Source organism: Sordaria macrospora, chromosome 7 (assembly GCF_033870435.1).
Source record: "Sordaria macrospora chromosome 7, complete sequence".
NCBI lineage: Eukaryota > Fungi > Ascomycota > Sordariomycetes > Sordariales > Sordariaceae > Sordaria > Sordaria macrospora.
The window spans coordinates 2899423-2919766 of record NC_089377.1 but is presented as its reverse complement, the minus strand read 5'-3'; the positions used below and the strand labels follow the sequence as shown (position 1 = coordinate 2919766).

The following is a 20344-nucleotide window of genomic DNA, read 5'->3' as shown; positions in this document are numbered from 1 at the left end:
AGATAATATTGACGAGTAAATTAGAAGCTTTGGTATAGAGGAAATTGGTAAATATTAATTTTTCTCCCTTACGCTGAATATATATATTAATTTCATAATACTAATTTACTACAAGGCTTTTAATGTAGTAAGCCTCTACTCTAAAATGAGTATTCTTACAGTCCAATTGAATATTTCAATTTCAATTGGAATTTAAAATTAAATATTAATTAGAGTAGATTATATTGTATTTATATATATAAGATTATGACAGGCTAGGGTGCATATGCCCAGACGGCCAAACCTACAAAAGATAGAACGATGTTCTGCTTGTAAGGCAGAACTCGGAATGCACACTATATAGCCAATGTCAACCTGTGACAGATATATATTAATAAATTATAGCCGGTAGGAAACGTAAACTAAGATAGGAATGAAATAAGGCTACTTCTAATCTCTTAGTTATTATTTTTTAAATTTACTAATAATATTTATTTTATTGTAGTCGGCGGTAGATAATGCAGACTTTCTTTACGAAGAATACTTTAATATAAGTTATAGCATAATTTTTACTTTTTTTTAAATAATTTAGAAAAATGTGTTTACTTTTTATTCTTTAGTACTGTTAGTATTTTCGTACTTCGTATTATAATTTTATAATTATATCAACTAGAATTCGTTATGAATTGAGTAAAACTTAAATAGGTTACTAGTATGTATTATTCTATTTATATTTCTCATATATTCCTATTTTTAATTATTTATATTTCAATACCTTTTTTCACTACATCATAATTAAATATTAGGGTATTAGCAAACTTCACTCCATTTCGAAGTTTATTTAAATTATATAAAGAATTATTTAAAAAATGGAGAAGTTTGCCCAATACAATTAGTATTTTAAATTTTCTTATAGTGCACTTTTCTACTATTATATAAATTTTATTCCATATTAACTATAAAATGAAATGAACATTCTTCTTTTTATAAAAGGAGGTTGGAAATTGTTTATATATAGAGAGTTTAATACTATTAAACCTGGCGAACTACTTCTTATAATATATTTTTTATATATTTAGCGTTGTTTAGTTACTATTGTGTGTTTTAATAATCTTTTATATAATTAATATATATATTAATATTTAATGATATCCGTAAAACTTTCCTAACCCGCTTTTTAACTCGCTTCCCAATTTACTTTTTAACCTGCTTATTAACTACCTTCTTAATTCACTTCCTAATCTGCTTCTTAGCCCGCTTTCTAATCCACTTTCTAACCCGCTTACTAACTAGCTTCAAACTAACCCTCTGTTTATTAAACAATCTCCAGCTAACTAGCTTACTAATCCGCTTTAGGTTATTTAAATTATTATTATGAACTTTGAATTACTTATACGTGGTTATTATATATTTTAATTTATAATAGAATTCGTTTACTAGCTAGTTTTAAGCTAACTAGCCTACTAATTAGCTTTAGGCTAATCCGCTTGCTAATCCGCTTTAGGTTAATATCCTGTTTGCTAATTAATTTTGAGTCAACCGGTTTATAATCCAGCTTTATGTCAATTGGCTTATTAATACGCTTTAAGCTACTTCAGCTATTACTATGATTTTTGAAATATGTATATGTAGTTAGTATATATTCTAATTTAAAATAGAATCTGCTTAGTAGTAAGTTCTAAGTAAACTGGCTTGCTAATTAACTTTAAAGTAAATACGTTATTAATTAGTTTTAAGTTATCTAGCTTACTAATCTGCTTACTAATTGGTTTAGTAATGCGTTTATTCTACTTAATAGTTTTTTATCCTGTTTTAAATTAATTAAAGTTTCATTTTAAGACTTCTTATTTTTGTATATAGTTAATATATATATTAATTTATTATAAAAACCTTTTGATAGTTTTTGTAATCCTTAGGTTGATTTAATTACAGAAGGTAATTTAGTATTTATTGTTTCTATTAATAAGTTAGTAGTTAAGTGTGACAAGGGCAGTGTTCTGGGCTTGGAACAGTAGTTCAAGTCCGCTGATAAACTACTTTAGTCTCGAAGGCCTTGTTGGTCCTTTCAACCTCTAGAGGAAGGTTGGGCTTCAAGGCCTTCTTATGCCAAAGGGAAACGGTACCTATCTAGTATGTACGGGTCTTTGTCACCTAAGGCTCCAAGGCATCTAGCAATCTGCATACATGTAGGTCTTTCTCGTATGACACCAGGAGCGTGGTGTATGCCCGTTTAACAGTGTGGCATATGCTCGTTTGACAGTGTGGCATATGCTCGTTTGACAGTGTGGCATATGTCTGTGTGACATCAAGATTTTAAAAGTACAATTAGATACTTTACTTTTAAAAAGTAATATCGGCCCGACGAATTAAAATATTATTCTACTTCTTTGAAATACGCCCGCAAAAGTATAAACCGCTACTGTACTTATACGTACGCTTACCAAAGGAAATAAATGTATAATAAATTTGAATTATTTAAATAAAGTTTAAAAATATATATTAATAATATTTAAGTTCTTCCAAGTTATATGTTGTCGTAGTTTTAAAAACCTTTTATACCGGCTGAAGATATTAATTTATTGCTTTCGAAAAAGTAAAAGAGTTATTTGAATTTTACTTATACATTCGCTATATAAAATTTAAAAAGGAGTAATAAACAGGTATAGAAAAAGAGTAGAAAATAAAGAAGGAATTTAAGAGGAGAAAGGAAAGAGATTAGGAAGTTGCAATAAGGATATAAAACTGTATTATTTTTTATTTGAAAATACTAATAAATATAGAAGAAATTGATACTTTTTAGCATTATTAATTTCAGTATAAGTTTACGATATACTTACCTAGTTTGTGTGAAGTTTATTTTAAAATACTAGTGGCTGTAGAAGGAATTAATCCTTTCAATACTACTAATTTTATATATGTTTATAGTAAAGTTTATATTATATTGTATATTTTGATTTTTATTATTTATTATATATGTATAAGATGATATATAAATTCATCGAGCGTTTATAAAATATACATAATATACGTGGTAGCGGTAAATATATAATCTACGTTTGTGAAAGTAGCTAAATAATATCTACTGCCTGTACTTTCGGCTTAAAAAAAGTGGAGTGTGCACGGACCTTTCTAGTGCCCCCGGTCACAGTAGCCGGCCCATGGTCCATGACTCTCCATGGCCCGGACGGAAAGCACCCAGAGACACCACCGGCTGTTGTCGTCTTTCCGGAAGCCTCGATCCCGGGGCTTTGATACGCCAGCCGTCCATCCTTCTTCCTCTGTGCTGATCAGCTCCGAAGAAGGTGGTCTCTCATCACCCTCGCTGCCTGCCGAACCAAAGTATGGGTTCCGCCGAATCGCCCATCTTGCCGGAGTCATGGTCCACAAATTCACATCGCCAATGATTTCCATTTCACCTCTCGGCAAGGTCAACCAAACACCAACATGCTATGTCAACCGATGTCAACTTCTCCCGTTCTTCCCTGCCCGCTTGGCTATTCATGCCCCCCCCCCCCCCCCCCCCCCCCCCCCCCCGGCTCCAACCCCAACCCCAACCCCGTTCCTGGCTGGTTCATGCAGCGTATAAGGACCCGCCGAATTTTGATGCTATTTTACCTTCTGCCGTTGATCTCTACGGTAGCATAGCAAGTGGAGACGCACCTCTACTGAAAAAAGGTACCGCCGAGGCCTTTGCGGTCCGTCTGTCGATAGTATCGATAGCACAAAACTCCATAGGATAGGATACTCGCTGGATATGCCATAGTCCAGGCTGCATGAGTGGTTCAAAGAGCCACCAGTCAGATGGATCTTGCCGGGCTTGCTGTTCTTCATCGATTACTTTTCGTGCCGCCGAGTTGCGAGCCAGGCACATCCTTTCTTCTGGCACCCCTCGGCTTCACCAAAAATGCCACATCTGAATCTTGACTGGTTGCCGGCAAAAGACCGCTTGCTGCCGAATTTTCGATTCTTGCTTCGATTTCTCGACTGAAGCACCAGACTGGCTCTCGGGCATCCCATTTCGCCACCTTGCTACGCCTAACTCTGCATACCCAAAACGCCTCGCGAGCCTATCTCATCCGTCCAGCGATGGGACACGATCCAGGCGTGCCAGGGCGGCGAGAGAGGCCGAAGAACATGTGGAGGCCGATCCAGTCGTCGAGCCAGGTGCCGGAAAAGGAAAAGAAAATATCGCACAATTGGTGTCGGGCTCCATCCATGCCCATTCCAATCCTAGACTGGCTCGACTTATCAAAGCAGATCTTCCCCCCAGGCATGTCAATGCATACCCCATGGGTGGTGTATGTGAGGTGTGGAGTTGGCCCGGTCTCCGGCTCTATCAACTGGCAACGACAATGCCAGCGCATCAAGATGGGTCACACTTTGAGCCGCATCTCGACGGTCGAACATTGCATCTGACGAACACTTTCTCCTCCTGTCCGTCTGGCTTTCCCTCATGTCGTCTCTTTGGCGTCTGAATTCGGACATTTTTGCCTCCCCCTTGCCCCGCACGAAGCTGCTCCTTCACTGCAATATGTAAAGCACACATGTCTCGCCGTTGACTGCTCATCAAGCTGATGCAGCTTCGTCGTCGCCCATACCTGCCTGCTTCTGGCACTGTCTCGCATCTCCTCTGGCCTGATAGTTAGGCTCAATTGCATCACATCCTCGGATCCCGGACATCTACCCGCGGCCTCCTCAACTTCTTCCTTTTCACTATCGTCACCTCCCATCGTTTGTTGGATCTCATACATTCTACCGTTTCATCTCTATCTTGCTTCTCCTGGAATACCCTTTTCCACAGAAAAAATCCGACACCATGGCTGGTTTCTACATGCAGTATCTGGAAAGTAAGTCACTCAAGCGTCAACCTTTGCTGTCAAACATCGCTTTCCGACGTAATTGCAAATCCTACACTACCAATCTTGTTGTGGGGTGTTGTCACGAGGCATGACATTTCCCCCTTTGGAATGGTTTACCCCTGCATGAGATTTCCACAACATGGAGATGTCCCGCCTCTTTCTTCTTCCAGAGATCGTACACCAGGTGTCATCTTGCCCCCCCGTTACCCACAGATCAAGCCGACCCTGGTCTGCTCATAGGGCTGAGGCATCCGTATTCGGCTGCCACGCAGTCACGGAATCCATCTGCGCATGCCTACTGCGTTACCCACATCTTGGTTAGGATCGAGCCTCGGTACTATTGACATCTTGATGAGGAAAGCCGCTAATTTGGGTTCTTACACAGGTCTCTGCCGGCGGCGTGGATGGCATGATCCCTCCTACGAGTGCTACCGTGACGGCAGTGGCTTTACCTGCTTGGTTCTCGTCAACGGCCGCGAATACCAGACAGATATCCCATATGAATCACACGGACTCGCCCAGGAAAACGCGGCCATGCGTGCGTTCATGGTCTGCCGAAATTTCTCGGTCAATGGAGGGATGCTAGCCCGCAACGGAATCGTCCAAGGACTGCCAGCAGACGAGGCCAAACAGAAGTCTAGACGGACCAGCCGTCCCCAACCGTCTTCTCACTATACCCAGGGACACCGGAATCGGCATTCCGGAGACGAATCAAGCAACAGCTCGATTACTTCGGTGGAATGAGGGCCATGGAGCCGCCATACCTTGGCAAATGACAGCACAGCCCATTGAAGAAATCACGGTGCTTTCTTCATCAGCGGATTTGGATTTTCTTCTTCTTTTAAACTTCTTTCACGCTTCACAGCATCATGAGACCCGGGATTTATACCCCTGGGTGACGACCAATCAACGACTCGGCAAAAGACGAACGAATAGCATCACGACTGGTTTTTACACGCACAAAAGCTACATCGGCACAATTCATGACTGGACGACCTACGACATATAGATACATTGATCTGACGCGTTGTCACGATGCATCTTCATTCCTTTTACTTTGGGCTCTCGTGGTTTCCCTTCCCATGTTTGACAGGTTTTTGGTTGTTTTTTTAAGCCTCCTTGGGCCTCAGGAAAGCTTCGTCCCGTACCGTGGAAGTACAGCCGTACTTGGATTGGATGGCCCCGGCGTGGAAATAAGGACCCAAGCCTGATCCAGGTGATAAGGGATTGTCCACAGCGTTGCTTTGTGTCAATTTTGGAGAGCTTAGTGGTATCCAAAGACCGCCTTCGACTGCAAAGCTTTTGGCTCGATGGACCCTTGAGCCCGAGACAATGAGGCAACATGCTTTTATATGGCCATTACTTTCTGGTTTGGGACGCACTTCCAGTTGCCTTTTGACGCAATCCACACACACTCATTATACCTGGAGTTAATTGGTTTTGCGTCTTCATGAGACCTTGGAGCAGTCCATTCATAGGTCCCTATGCTTTGCCGCAAGACTTCTATCTGCTTTTTTGAACCGGGAGGCAGGGATCCATTGGACCAGCGAAGGGCGAACTTGGCTTATGTCGGACTGGTTGGAACACTTCTACTTTTTTTCTCTATCGTGTATCGCTGGGGAATGGCTTGGGAGTTGCACGGTTTTTCTTTACTTTTTTCTCTTTCAGTATCACTACTCACGATTTTACGACTTAACGAAACGGCATTTTCCAAGAGACGCTGAGGACGAGTACCAAGGGACTTTAGTGCTGGTGGGTGAAGGGTCTGGCTGCCGGGGAGATAGAGGTGGAGAGAGGAGGGGATGTTGGCAGCACCATGGAAGTAACGAAGCGTATATGACGCGTCGCACCTGCGAACAAGATAGAGGGTGACGATGACGACGACATGACTGATTAAAAGAATACAACTGTTTTCTCGCGACCTTATTTGAGTTTGGTGGTTGCTGTTCTCTGTGAGATGCTAAGCCGTCAATATAGGCTCAGGAGGAGTGGGTACTGTTTGCTAACAACATTTCAGCAGAATCATCAGAGAATCTGTTAGTGCATAAGTATTTCGCGACTTCGACCCAGCCTAAGTGGTCCAGCATAGCCCATCCCGGCCAACCTCAGCCCTATACCCCGATCCCAATTTGATATGCTCCATCAACCCTGTCTCAGGGTTACACTGCTTCCCCTGTAGAGCTTGACCCATAGTCCCCTCCCCATCCAGTCCGCGGCCTGCGGCCTTGCCGTCCGTCCGTCCGTTTGTCCTCCACGTGGAAGCGATGAAGGGGTGAATCATATATGCCTGGGTGTGGTGTATGTATGGTGCTTCTCAGGGGAGGGCCCGGGGGCCCCGGAAAGAGGTCGAGGGTGTATTGGCATTAGGCGTGCCTACTAGACTAGACTAGAATCCTAGGGGCGCGATGCGCTTCTACATGATCCAAGCGAGGTAGGGAAGAGAAGGACAGAAGTACACTTACGAAGGAAGAAAGAACAAGAGAACATACGTAACAGGAGAGGTTACCGGTAGACGGTCATGACACATGGGATATGTACGGATTGGAGGTACTTGGCGCTTCGCGTGACTAAAGAGGATAGGGGGGTCCAGTCCGTCCAGGCTCACCAGGGTAAGGGTACTTACGTTCGAAGTTTAAAGTATCCAACTTGATTGGGGTTACCAGACCACTGTCAGGGTCCATGGTCAAAGTCAAGGGTCGGTCAGTTTCGGAGATGGCTCACAGACTTAAGTCAAAATATCAAGGGTTCAGTCCGGACGGAGATGGAACTTCCACTTTAGTGTACTTTAGAGGCTGGAGGTTCTCAAGGGTCATTGACGAGTGAGTGAGTGAGGGTGTTACTACATAATCATGGAACGGGAGAATGAGGAGATGTAGAGGTAGACTGAGGAAGGAACAAGGGAAGGAAGGAAGAAAGTTCAAAGCCGAAGCTTCGGCGCTCAATGATGATGATCGCAATCATCAGCGCTTTGTGGCGCCGGTGATTGTCACTTTGTCGGCCAATTCAACCAACTCAGTCATGGACTGTCTGTCAGTTGTGTCTTTAACCGGAGATTGGCGGCTCCAGCAACGAACGGTATATACTGTGATACATGTAAAAACGTGGCGGTGCTTGTTTCATCGAAGGTTAGAAAGCTAATTGGTGAGTGATGGATATCCTTGTTTTGTGGCGGTTGTGGATTATACATTACCTACACGTGCACACAATCTCATGATATATTTCAGGTTTAGCTATGCTTGTGTGCACATGACTCCAGGCCACTTCCGAATGTGGTGATGTTCGTGGGGGTATCTAATGAAGAACGGTAGTTAAAGGGCTCGATGCGATCTCTCGTACCTGCTTTGGTGTGGTAAGTGGTGGCGGTTGTTATACGAGGTTTATCGAGGAGGATATTCAAGTGTGGTGACTGTGGTCTCACTCCTCAGGTTATGGCATACGAGCTTACCTAGACACTCTAGCTAAAATGCAATCTTGAAGTCCAGACTATTGAATGATGATTGAATGTGAGGTGAGTGGTATAGTGTATTGTGCACAGCTACGTCGCGCGTACGTAAGCCCATTTCCACATCTCGGGGTATGTCTGGATCACAAGTGTATCCGGCCGGTATCGAGATCACCGCGGTGGATAAAAACAACCCTTCATTTCCTCGACAAGGAAGCTTGTTTTGACCTGTTTTGAGGATCTGCAAATGGCGCTCGGCTTCAAAACTGCTCACGTTCCCCCACAATCCGATAAAAGATAGGTACATATCGTGAGAAGAGTCAGACATGTGCCCGGAACTCACAATGTTTCTTTTCTTGTTATTTGATTCGAGTAGCGCATGCTGCCTCGGCCAACTCTGACGATGTTTCCCAAAAAGCAGGTTTGTTGCGTAATTCGTGGGGTCGTGGTGTGGACGTGGTGTGCTGCTAAAAGTTCCACGACCCACGACCCACGGGCGGAAGATGGAGCACATGACAGTTTTGAGACGGAGGGGCAGGTTTGGGGGTTGTTGCGTGTGTATAGGTATGCTCGTGTATGAGGTGGTTTAGTTGAGGATGTATGGGATGAGATGGAAGAGGGCGTTTGAGTTGATCACACAGACCAATTGTCTGAACCTGAACCTGAAACATCTTCCAGATTATCGTGATAAAAGTCAAGCGCAATTCGGTTATCGAATTGGCAAGGTCTGATGTCGTCGACGTTGACGTTGGACCTGTTCGGGCGGCGCCGTGGCTACACTAAAAAAAGGGGCACCGAAACAAAAGAAGCATTGATGGAAATTCAGGGGATCGTGTTCTGCAACGGCGCAAGCCAATCTCGTCAAGGAGATTGATGTGGTTTGATTGGCGAGCCCGCTTGATTCTCTTGATTGGTCTGCCCCTCTTTGGCCGACCATCAAGCCAATGGGAGATGTCCGTTTGAGGCCGTGCCCCTTTCCAGGTTTCCCCAACTTGACCAAAGTGGACGCAGAAGGAGAGCAACCGGAGATAGAGCACGAGCCACAGGAACCGCTAGCGGACCGTTTTAGCATGCCTTTGGTGCAGTGGCATGGACCAGGAAATCACAGGGAATCCACCAGAAGCTGCTGCGCCATGCCCAAACCAGCTCGAGATGGAAACAGCAACGACACCTTGCCGTTGCACAGAGCAGTGGTGAGACGGTAAGTACAGGAATTGAAGTCTGGAATGGGTGATATATAGTGGCAGAAGTGGATGAAAATGGGAAGTGTGGATGGAATTCGTTACGGAAACGTCGAGACCGCCCATGTAAGCACTGAGGTCGGTACGTACTCTTTTTAAAGAGGGTTTCTTGGCGAGATGCCTGCGTGCGGGAGCCAAACTCAAGTGGACGGGGTGCGACCTGCCCCTAGCCTACCTGCCGCCCCCCCCCCCCCCTGTTCCAGCCAGGGGAAAGCTGAGTGGGAGGAAGGACAGGCCAACCACTGATGGCAGCCTCAGACCATCCATTCAGCAGCCACCACCCAGCACCCAGCACCCAGCACACACACGCAACACAGGCACGGGCGGACACCTCAGTGGAAGAGACTCGACCGTCCGGGACCCTCGACTCGAAAAAAGATCCAGAGTGTCCTCAACCAACAAACATTCATCATCCCACCTCTCCCACCTCCAAACCACACCTTTCGTCCTCCGGACACACCACCACCACCACTACTATTCCTCCTCCATCTTACCTTCTACCGTCCACCGTCCTGTACTTACTTGACAGGTCGTTGTTAATTCCCGCCAACAAGAGGCTATAGTAATCACTTTCCCCCTTTCTACAACGCCCGGATTCTTGCACGCCTTGTAGCAAGCAACCTTTCCAGCTTCTTCCTTCCTTCTTACACTCGTTGAACAACCCTTTCTTCGATACGCTCGTTGTCTATCACGACCGTTACGACCGACATTCCCCCAACACAACCACACCAACACCAGCAAACATGAAGGGTAAGCTCTCCTCAATCCCTCCCCCCTTCCCCTCCCCGCCACTTTCCTGGTGGTGGTGCTCTGGCCACACACAACGAGCCTTACAATGACGGGAACCCTGACTGACGCGTCCCCCCTGCTACAGCTCTTATTCTCGTCGGCGGCTTTGGCACTCGCCTTCGCCCTCTCGTAAGCGACCCCCATACTATACCATACCATGCATACCGATCCCGGGCCGTGCCATGACATGGCCTCGTGACTGGCCTGCCTGCAACCTGGTAGCCCCCTTGGCCACCACGTCGACGTCATGACTAACGACGCTCTCAATATAGACCTTGACCATGCCCAAGCCCCTGGTCGAGTTCGGCAACAAGCGTATGATTCTGCACCAGATCGAGGCCCTTGCGGCGGCCGGTGTTACCGACATTGTTCTCGCCGTGAACTATCGTCCTGAAATTATGGAGAAGTACTTGGCTGAGGTAAGTGATGAGCTCCTTCCAAGACCAAGGTCCCCTGACTAAGGCCCCTTGCTAACGCGTTCTTCTTCTCCCGATGCAGTACGAGAAGCAGTTCGGCATTAACATCACCATCTCGATCGAAAACGAGCCCCTGGGTACTGCTGGTCCCCTGAAGTTGGCCGAGGAGGTCCTCAGGAAGGATGACACTCCCTTCTTCGTCCTCAACTCCGACGTTACCTGCGAATACCCCTTCAAGGAGCTCGCCACCTTCCACAAGGCCCACGGAGACGAGGGTACCATCGTGGTGACCAAGGTGGAGGAGCCTTCCAAGTACGGTGTCGTTGTTCACAAGCCCAACCACCCCTCCCGCATCGATCGCTTCGTCGAGAAGCCCGTACAGTTCGTCGGCAACCGCATCAACGCCGGCATCTACATCCTCAACCCTTCAGTCATTGACCGCATTGAGTTGAGGCCCACTTCCATCGAACAGGAGACCTTCCCCGCCATGGTCAAGGACGGTCAGCTACACTCTTTCGACCTCGAGGGCTTCTGGATGGACGTCGGTCAGCCCAAGGATTTCCTGACGGGTACCTGCCTCTATCTCTCTTCCCTCACCAAGAAGGGCTCCAAGGAGCTCGCTCCCACCACTCTGCCCTACGTCTACGGCGGCAACGTTCTTATCGACCCCTCAGCAAAGATCGGCAAGAACTGCAGAATCGGACCCAACGTCACCATCGGCCCCAACGTTGTCGTTGGCGACGGTGTCCGCCTGCAACGCTGCGTGTTGCTCGAAAACTCCAAGGTTAAGGACCACGCTTGGGTCAAGAGCACCATTGTTGGCTGGAACAGCACGGTCGGCAAGTGGGCCCGTCTCGAGAATGTGACAGTCCTAGGCGACGATGTCACCATTGGCGACGAGATTTACGTTAACGGCGGCAGCGTACTGCCACACAAGACCATCAAGGCCAACGTCGACGTACCGGCCATTATCATGTAAACGAAGCCATCTAGTCCTGACTTTCCGCGACCGTAACGATGACGAGACGAGCTATCATAATCATTCATCTTAATTTCTTCAAAAATATACCACCTTTTTAGATCTTTCTCGACACCGCCGTACCTTTTCTACCTATACGAGTTTTTATCTGCCTTACTCTTCTTTGTGATTCGGCCTCTGTCATCCTGTGCCGACGCTAAACCGCAAAACACACAATCGTCCCGGCTTTCTCCCCTCCTCGATTTTGATATTCTTTTCGGCTCGACGCGTTTTGCATCATGGTCCGCCAAAAAAGGTGCCCCGCGCGGAACGACTCTCACGGCGGATGACTTTGAAAGATGGTTTTCGAGAAACGGAACAGATACACGCTATACGTAATATCGTCCTTTTTTTGAGCGTGTCATTGTATAGTATACGAAGCTGCATTTGTTGCATGCGAACTTATTGCCCTTTGGTAGGCAAAGGACAATGCATTTCTGGGGGGATCTTGAAAACCGCATGGGAAGTCAAAAAGGAGTCTGGACTTTGGCAACGCTTGTTGAAAGGCTTTGTTATGCTATAGCATGAAAAATGGGTTATAGGGTGGTCAGACACTCTCACGCAATTGACTCACAATTGAACAATTCCACTCTCTCTCTCGACTTGAAGTGTCACGGTGGCCATATGGTGATGCTCGGTATGGCTGTAGTGGAAAGCTGTACGTACCGGCAGTGACATGTTGACGGCGGTTGAAGGAATGTGTAAGAAAGAGAAGGACTCCCAGTCGTGTGGTCTTTTCAGCAGAACACAACATACAACAGGCCGGGGCGGTCTATCTTACAAGACGAGAAAGGAAATGATGGAGGGGGATCTGGTCAAGAGAGAAAAAGAAAGAAAGAAGCTCAGCTTATGAACATCGTATGTCTTCAGTCAGTTTTGACCAGTTATTTTCATCTAGCGACTTTCCAAGCTTCGCATAGAGGTGACGATATGCCCAAAATAAACACCGAAATCATCTCGAAAGATGCCTCGGTCACATGGAAGCACATGTAAACTGCAGTGTAGTCTGCCTTTATCTGTCTGTTTCATGCCGTGCCGTATCTGCTTTACCTTGCCTCGCCTTGCATTTCCTTATCCTGCCTTGTCTTGCATCACATAAGTTACTTCAGGTACATGTACTCTTGTTCTGTTTTATCCTTTACATTGCCCTGCTCCTGCATCTTGTTGACTTCGCATCACATTACCTCGCATTGCATTCCTCCAACTGCAAATCGGAGTTAGGTAGCTATTCCGTCCTGCAATTAGCTGCATCTCACTGTACCGTACAGCTTTCTTCACACTCTTGCTGTTGAGAGAGTTGGCGTGGTGGTTCTCGGTATACATGTGATGTTATGAAGGAGTGAATTTGCTTGATGTGAAGATAGAGTAAAGTGATCAACCGCGGTTATCGTCGATGTGGTCGTCTGTCCGACGTTTATCTATCGGTACTCTTTACTCTGAGGAGAGGGAGAGCGGAGTTTTGTGTGGCCTGAATCAACAACCGTCTCTAATAATAAATGGGTTCCATCGTTCATCTGTGCATGACGAATGACTTGTAAGTCTGCTTTGTTCTGACGATATCATCCGCCTCGATACCTCTCTCCTCAACACGTTCCGGCCATGTTGGTACATACCGGAACTTGAAACCTTCTAGATGGACAATAGACAGAGCCAAAGACGATTGACCTTCAATGGCAGCAGTACGAAACACCATTTTTTATGTTTGACTGAGGTTTGCTGCAACATTCCGCTCGCACTCGCTTGAGTGTCAACCACCTAGGTACATCCACTTCCATATTCCCAGTTCCAAGTGATACCGCCAGAATCTATGAAGATAGGTACTTTTTATGGAGAGATGATCACTTTGGCAAAGGACAGTTTTCGAATCTTCACAGACACGACACAGACCAAAGAGAACCAACGCGGAGCCAGGCAAAACAACTACCTAATGTAAGAAGACATGATATAATGTGGGGTACATGCATATCCATACCTCACCTTAGCAGTACACACTAGTATTAACCGACATTCATCGACGCGTAGAGGTACCTTACGCACATCTGACATGATTCCGACATGCCACTAAACCTCCAACCTATCACCTGCACAGATAGACTACCGCTATATACCTGTCATGTATACCAATGTAAGGTTGTGTGTGAATGACACGATAACAGCACCTCACTCTGCATATGTACCTACCTACTCCCACTGCCGCGACTTGGGAGCAAACCGGACGAACGAGAATCGGGGGACGAGAAGGGAGGATGTCACGATGTTCCTAGAGCATCCATCGTCGGTAAAAAGGAAAAGCCCACTCCAAGGATGTAACAGATGGAGCTATCTGGGGACACGTGATGTGACTTTACAGAACTCGTGTTCTGTAAGTCGGAAATGCCCGGGTGACTGTCTATTTAGCGAGGAAAACGGAAGTGCTCCTGAGTAGGCTCGTAGGATGACGCCGGTCATGTCGCAAAGTGTGGTAAGTCCAAACAGGCCGGGATTGATGGGTGGATGGCAGGTAGGGAGTTGACGGAATCTCAAGTGAGAGGATTGTGGTCGCAGTCCCGTCTTTTGCCCACCATGAACATCAACGGAAGACAAGTCATCACGGATGTTGTTTTGTGCAGGGTACCAAATCAAGAAAATTAAGATATGAAGCTGCAAGAGAAAGGTCACACATTGCAAGGGAAGAAGTTTGTTAAAATAATTTTCTTGTGATATTGCTTAATGTTCATCAAAATGCTAGTGTTTCAAGTAATAAATGAGGGTATCCTCGTAAGGTATTAGATGAAGCCAAATATTCCCGCCGACAGTCCCATTCGCGCTTATTCATGCGCGTGTTGCTTTGCTCATTCGCCCTTTTTCGCCCAGAACTCCTCGCAAAAAGCACAATCATGATAGGTTATACAAGAGAAAAGAAAGAAAGAATATCCAAAATGCTCCTCCCAAACTCCGTCGCAAAATCCCAATGCAGTATTCAAAAAGAGCAGAATGTTGTACAAGGTCATCTTTTGGTGATGGACCTAGAAAAAGGTGTGTGAAAAGGGTGAGAGGGCGAGAAGTTGACCAGTTTAGGCCTTCTTCTCCTCCTCGTCGCACTCGTCGTCTTCGTTGTCGTTGTCTTGGAGCCAGCCGCGGCTCATCTGGACGGCCTGGTTCCACTTCTTGAACCTCTTCTCGGCACACTTGCGAGAGATCTTGGGGTCGAAAATTTTCCGGCCGGTCCGGTTGACCTCCTGGAGCTCGGCAGTATCGTTCCAGACACCGGTAGCGAGGCCGGCAGCGATGGCAGCGCCCAGAGCAGTGGTTTCGCACATGGCCGGGCGATCAACGGGAATACCGCTGATGTCAGCTTGGGTCTGCATGGTCAGGTCCGAGTTGGAAAGACCGCCATCGACAGCGAGGAGCTTGAGCTTGCAGCCCGAGTCCTTCTCCATGGCATCAAGGATGGCCTTGGTCTGGAAGCAGGTAGCCTCGAGAGTGGCACGAGCAATGTGTCCCTTTTGAGTGTGTTGGGTAATTCCGACTGTAGAGCACATGACAGGTTAGCTTCTTATCTTCTTGTGGAACTAGGTAGGATGAATGTGACACTTGGATGATGCTCCAAAGTGGGTCGGGAAAAGCTGTGCGGAAAGAGTGGATAATGGCGATCACTTACAGACTGTTCCCTTTGCATCATCGATCCAGTAAGGGGCGAACAGGCCGCTGAAGGCAGTGACGAACACAACACCTCCGTTATCGGGCACCGACTCGGCAAGGTCGTTGATTTGCTTAGCGTTATCAATGAAGTTGAGGTTGTTCTGGAGGAAGGTGACGCCGGAGCCGGCGACAGCGATGCTGCCCTCGAGGGCATAGACAGGCGCACGGCCCTGGCCAAAGTCGTAGGCGACAGTGGACAGAAGACCATACTGGGAGATGACGGGCTCGGTGCCGACGTTGTAGAGAAGGAAGCAGCCGGTGCCGTAGGTGTTCTTTGCTTGGCCAGGGTTGAAGCCGCACTGGCCGACCAGGGCGCTGGATTGATCGCCCAAGCAGCCGGCGATCGGTACACCTGACAGCGCGCCACTGGCAATGCGACCGAAACATTCAGGGTCCGACGAAGGGACGATCTTGGGCAAATGCACCTTGGTTCGGTCAATACCGAAGAATCCTAGTAGCTTGTCGTCATACTGCAAAGTGCGGATGTTCATGAACATGGTTCTGCTGGCGTTGGTGCTGTCTGTTACGTGGACGGGGCTCTCAGCCTGGGCGCCGCCATTAAGCTTGTAGATGAGCCAAGTGTCAACAGTGCCGAAGGCGAGGCGGCCTTGTTCGTAGGCCTCCTTGACGGCCTCGACGTTCTCAATGAGCCAAAGAAGCTTGACGCTGCTGGGATAGGTGGAGAGGGGAAGACCGCAGAGGTCCTTGATGGCATCAGCGCCATCCTTGGCCTTGAGGTCGCGGACAATAGACTTGGTGCGGGTGTCGGGCCAGACGACGGCGTTGTAGAGAGGCTCGCCGGTTTCGTGGTCCCAAACAAGAGTAGTCTCGCGCTGGTTGGTGATGCCGATGGAACGGATGTCGTTCTTGGAGAAGCCAAGTCGTTGGAACTTGCGCATAGCACCCTCAATGCACTCCTCGACCGAGTTGAGAAGGGTCATGGGGTCGTGCTCGTGCCATCCTGACTTGGGGTAGAGGTTCTCAAATTCGATCTGGTGGCTGGCAACGGGGTCGCCCTCGCCGTTGAAGATAAGGAAGCGGGAAGAGGTAGTGCCTTGGTCGACAGAGCCGACGAACCAGTGGTTTTTCCTCTCCTCAGAAGTCTCGTGGATGCCGCGGGGGAGGTGCTCTAGGTGGCTGACAATGGGACCCTTGTGGGCCTTTGCTAGGTTGCGGGCGTCCATGCCATCGTTTGCAAGGGTAGGTTCTACGCAGATAACGCCGGGCTCGACGCCGTCGTTGAGGTTGAGTAACTTCATGGTGACTGAAGTTGTTTTTGTAGGGCCGGGATAAGGCGGGGTAGTAGTAGGTGGTGGTTGTGACTCGTGCGGGGTGTGTGTGTCTGTGGTGTGTGTCTTTGTGGTTGTGTGACTTGTGTGACTGAAACTGGGGTGGCTGGTATTGTTGGTGGTGGTGGTGGTGGTGATGTGGTGGTGGTATGCCTTGGTATAGATGAAGGGAGATGAACAAGATGATGAAGAAAGAAGCTGATGGTTGTGAATGCTGTTCCGGATGGCTGAATAGGCTGAATGCGGCCGGGTACTTGTAGTACTCAGACGGGTCGCGGATGAGGCAGGTCTGACAGAGTCAATACCTATGACACAGCCGGAAGCAGTGACACAATGTGGAGGAGACGATCGAGATCGGGGAAAGCTGATCGTCTGCTGGAGAAGGACCCTGGATTGACGTCCCCAAGATGGACGGGCCAAACAGAAGGCGCGGAGGTGAGCGAGTGGAGGGCTATGATGGACTGGAGGACCGTTGCGACCGCGGCTGCGACTGCTATTGCGTGGCCGAGTGCGGAGGAGGAGACGCTGTGATCGCTCTTGCTCTTCTTGTCGCTGCTGCTGCTGCTGTGCGGGTGCGGGTGATGGACGCTGTTGACGAGCTGCTGCTGCGGCTACGTCATAAAAGGCCTGGCCCTAGCTTGACGTTATCGGCGGTGCTGATAACTGGCGAGTGCTGAAAGTGGTGATGGTGGTGCACGGGCCTCTTGTTCTTTGGATGATTCCTGGCTTGTTGAGGAATTTGTCTACACGGGCGCGGCTTGTGATGATGGTCGAACAAGACTGTTGATGGTGTACATTGATGACCTGGTGCGACCATCTCATCGTCCACATGGAGGGCGACATGTTTACCTTATTTATTCCAGGACAGCTGCGACTGCGTCTCCTGCTTCTCCCGCTTTCTGCTGCTGCTTCTGCTGCTGGCTATGCTGGCTATGCGAGCTATGCTAGTCTCGTTCCCCTGACTAGGCGCAATCTGGGCTGGACTCTTGTGACCTGCTGCAATCTGCAACGAGTTAATTGGACTCTTTCCTCTCCCAGACTTCCGAACCTGTCCCAGGCCTGGCTCGTGTTGTGCGTGTGAGCAGGTGTGGCAGGAAGAATGCGCAATCGATTTTCTCGGCAGTAATCTTGTCAACTTGCCCAGCTGATTTTTTTCCGTCTGTTTCTCTGGAGAAAAAAAAAAGTGATCGGCACGCTTTGTTGCGCTTGCAGGCCAGTGGTGGAACATTTGCGGGGATCCACTCGCTGCCCAATCATTTCTCCAAAATCCCGGTACGCGCTAGAATGTACCTTTTTTTCCCCTCAGGCCCCTCAGCACCAAGACCACCTCCACGCCTCGCTAACGTCGCATCCTGCAGCGCGGTTGCACTGCATCATGGCTGTTGCTGGGAGAAGGTACCTGCTGCATGGAACATGTCCAGAGGCCGCGAATGCGGATGGGCGGTCGCAGGGGGAGAATTGCCCCGAAAATGCGGAGTCGTCTTCAAAAAGAGCCACTTTTCTCCCTTTTACAACCACCAACACGGACAAGATTTGCACCGACAAGGAGCCTCGAACATTTAACACAAAGTCCAGAACGCTCCAATTCTGACTGAACCCGGGAAAAGACTGGTATTCGCGACTGGAGTTTGTTCCGGCTCTCCATTGCGATGCGCCGGCACCACCGCGATGCACTAGCCAGGAGCCTCGACCATGCACCTCCCTCCCTCCCCAAGCACATCGAAGCAACTCCCAACTGCTGCAGAACTGATAACGTTATTTTAGGCTCATCAAACCTGAATGAACCTGTGACCTGTTCTGTCTTTCACGGTCTCCGCCCCTGATTTTGACAATGCTACCCCCCACCAACATCTTCCACGGAGAACTGGAGTCTGGCAAGTCCCGTCCAGGGGCAACGACCGGATTTCCCAAAATATACAATGCGATTTGGAGAGGACCTGGGGACGGGAGCGGCATCGACGGGAACAGGAAAGCGTGTCAGGATTTCAAGAAGCCAAGAAGCCGCCCCTACACTGTGCTGACTTTTTGCTGTTGTTGATGGTGTTGTCACTTTTCCGTTGCTATGATGCCCCTTGCCTCTCAATGCCTCGCAATGCCACCCGACACCACCCGGCGGTTACGTCTGTCGGCCGATGATCGTTTGAATGAGGCCTTCTCGTTGGCTTATCGCACCTCAGCTATGAGATAAGAAATGTGGACTGCCAAGATGCTCAACCACCACCCCGAAGATGTGCAAAGGCGAAAAAGGCGAAACACAAGCCACACATTGTGTAGCCATACAGAAGGCTGACGGCCCAAACTCTCCTCGAACATCTTCATTCTCGGTTACGGTGTTCTTTTTTTTTTACGTCAAACACTATGGCTGACGTTAGAAAACTGGAGCAAAAGGCCAAAAAGAACACTGTTCACTCGCCGCCGGGAATTGAGCCCGACGTGGGGGTCGAACCCACAACCTTGAGATTAAGAGTCTCACGCTCTACCGATTGAGCTAGCCGGGCGAGTTCAAAGCGCAGTTCTGCTCCTATTGGGAGTGCGGGCACACAACTTTCAGTCAAGAAAGCGTCAGTGTGCAAAAGGTCCATGAGTTCCTATGATTCATTGAGGTGTGCGGGAGTGCTATCGCCAGTTGGCCGGGCTTCCTAATTGGGAAGTGCCGAAGTGGACATCGTTGATTCAACTACAAGCGACTACGCGACCAGCCCGCCAACACTCTCTCTGACATGGGCGCTTGCTTCCGACCAAAAGGAAAGAAAGGGTGACATTTGTCGTATTTGTCGATCCGCTAAATGCCGTGGAGTCGCGTCCCAAATGACGAAATTTTGATTTTGGGTCACGGGAATTGACGAATTCGACAGAATTCGGTGAGCATTCGAGAAGACAGCGTGTTCGGCGTGCCTGCAGCTGTAGACGTTGTAGAAGAGGGGAAAGAAAAAGAAACCGAGACAGTGACGAAGAAATTCCGTCCGCATCGCAGAACGAGATTGAGACTGCACTGTCATGGTCATGGTCAGCTCCGAACTGCGGGATGCCCACCTTCTTTCCCCATGCTTCCCACTCTTTCCTGTACGCAACAGGAAGGAGCATCTTGAATAGATGGAGAAGATGGGAAATTACCTCCATTAGACAACCACACTATCGTGTCCAAAACTCACAAGTTCCAAGCAGTAACAACTGTACCGAATTACCCCGATGCAACTGCAAGTTGTAAATAGTTCAGAGTGCCCAACAGGAAAGGACGAGCAAGACCTTGGTGTTGAGATTCCACTTTCCATGACTTCCATAGACAAGCAGGACAAAAAAGCGCAGAAACGCCGAGATAGCAGAGGAGAGTGCGACGGTCTGGCTGGTCTTGTGATGTCAATTGATCTTCATGAGCCAAGGCCAACTTTGGGCTAGTTTGGAAGTGTTGACGTTGAGCTTGTGACCCCGCCCGCTTCGTGCTTTGCTTGCTCTCCCGCGCGTTGTTCAGGTCCGGCGGGCCTTGCCCCTTGTCTTGCTGCCCTACGGAAGTAGGTACGTACCTAGAGGTAGGTACCACCCGCCGTTGAAAGTGGAAGAACTGATGTCGGTCGCGGAAGACGAAGAGTTGTCCACAGATACGTACCTCATCCACATTTCGGCCCTCGCCTC

At 48.2% G+C, this 20344-nt stretch overlaps 4 protein-coding genes and 1 non-coding gene across 5 annotated transcripts; 3 read left to right on the top strand and 2 right to left on the bottom strand.

Moving 5' to 3' along the window:
* Positions 1–5189: 5189 nt before the first annotated feature.
* On the top strand, positions 5190–6756 carry SMAC4_12091 (uncharacterized protein; the record flags this gene model as incomplete). Its single annotated transcript, XM_003350563.2, has 1 exon — positions 5190–6756. One exon carries the CDS (start codon positions 5190–5192, stop codon positions 5580–5582), a length of 393 nt encoding a protein of 130 aa, XP_003350611.1. The 3' UTR covers positions 5583–6756.
* Positions 6757–9976: 3220 nt separating this feature from the next.
* On the top strand, positions 9977–13020 carry SMAC4_07928 (uncharacterized protein). Its single transcript, XM_003350564.2, has 4 exons — positions 9977–10271; positions 10396–10439; positions 10583–10729; positions 10809–13020. Exons 1-4 carry the CDS (start codon positions 10265–10267, stop codon positions 11703–11705), a joined length of 1095 nt encoding a protein of 364 aa, XP_003350612.1. The 5' UTR covers positions 9977–10264; the 3' UTR covers positions 11706–13020.
* A 1400-nt stretch (positions 13021–14420) lies between these two features.
* On the bottom strand, positions 14421–16722 carry SMAC4_07929 (uncharacterized protein). Its single transcript, XM_003350565.2, has 2 exons — positions 15385–16722; positions 14421–15252 (listed from the first exon to the last, which is right to left on the bottom strand). The coding sequence occupies exons 1-2, from the start codon at positions 16682–16684 to the stop codon at positions 14798–14800; spliced, it is 1755 nt and encodes a 584-aa protein (XP_003350613.1). The 5' UTR covers positions 16685–16722; the 3' UTR covers positions 14421–14797.
* A 188-nt stretch (positions 16723–16910) lies between these two features.
* Positions 16911–17795, top strand: SMAC4_07930 (uncharacterized protein; the record flags this gene model as incomplete). Its single annotated transcript, XM_003350566.2, has 2 exons — positions 16911–17329; positions 17578–17795. The coding sequence occupies exons 1-2, from the start codon at positions 17122–17124 to the stop codon at positions 17793–17795; spliced, it is 426 nt and encodes a 141-aa protein (XP_003350614.1). The 5' UTR covers positions 16911–17121.
* Positions 17796–19139: 1344 nt separating this feature from the next.
* On the bottom strand, positions 19140–19212 carry SMAC4_14128. The gene has a single exon. It is a non-coding gene; the product is annotated as a tRNA-Lys (tRNA).
* Between the last annotated feature and the right edge of the window lie 1132 nt (positions 19213–20344).

What these genes read in the sequence shown, in the direction of transcription:
- SMAC4_07928 (XM_003350564.2), top strand. An exon ending in GCACTCGCCTTCGCCCTCTC is followed by an intron (nt 10,440 to 10,582) that starts GTAAGCGACCCC and finishes CTCTCAATATAG; the next exon opens with ACCTTGACCATGCCCAAGCC. An exon ending in TGGAGAAGTACTTGGCTGAG is followed by an intron (nt 10,730 to 10,808) that starts GTAAGTGATGAG and finishes CTCCCGATGCAG; the next exon opens with TACGAGAAGCAGTTCGGCAT.
- SMAC4_07929 (XM_003350565.2), bottom strand. Translation starts at nt 16,684, where the DNA reads ATGAAGTTACTCAACCTCAACGACGGCGTCGAGCCCGGCGTTATCTGC. An exon ending in TGATGCAAAGGGAACAGTCT is followed by an intron (nt 15,253 to 15,384) that starts GTAAGTGATCGC and finishes TGTGCTCTACAG; the next exon opens with TCGGAATTACCCAACACACT.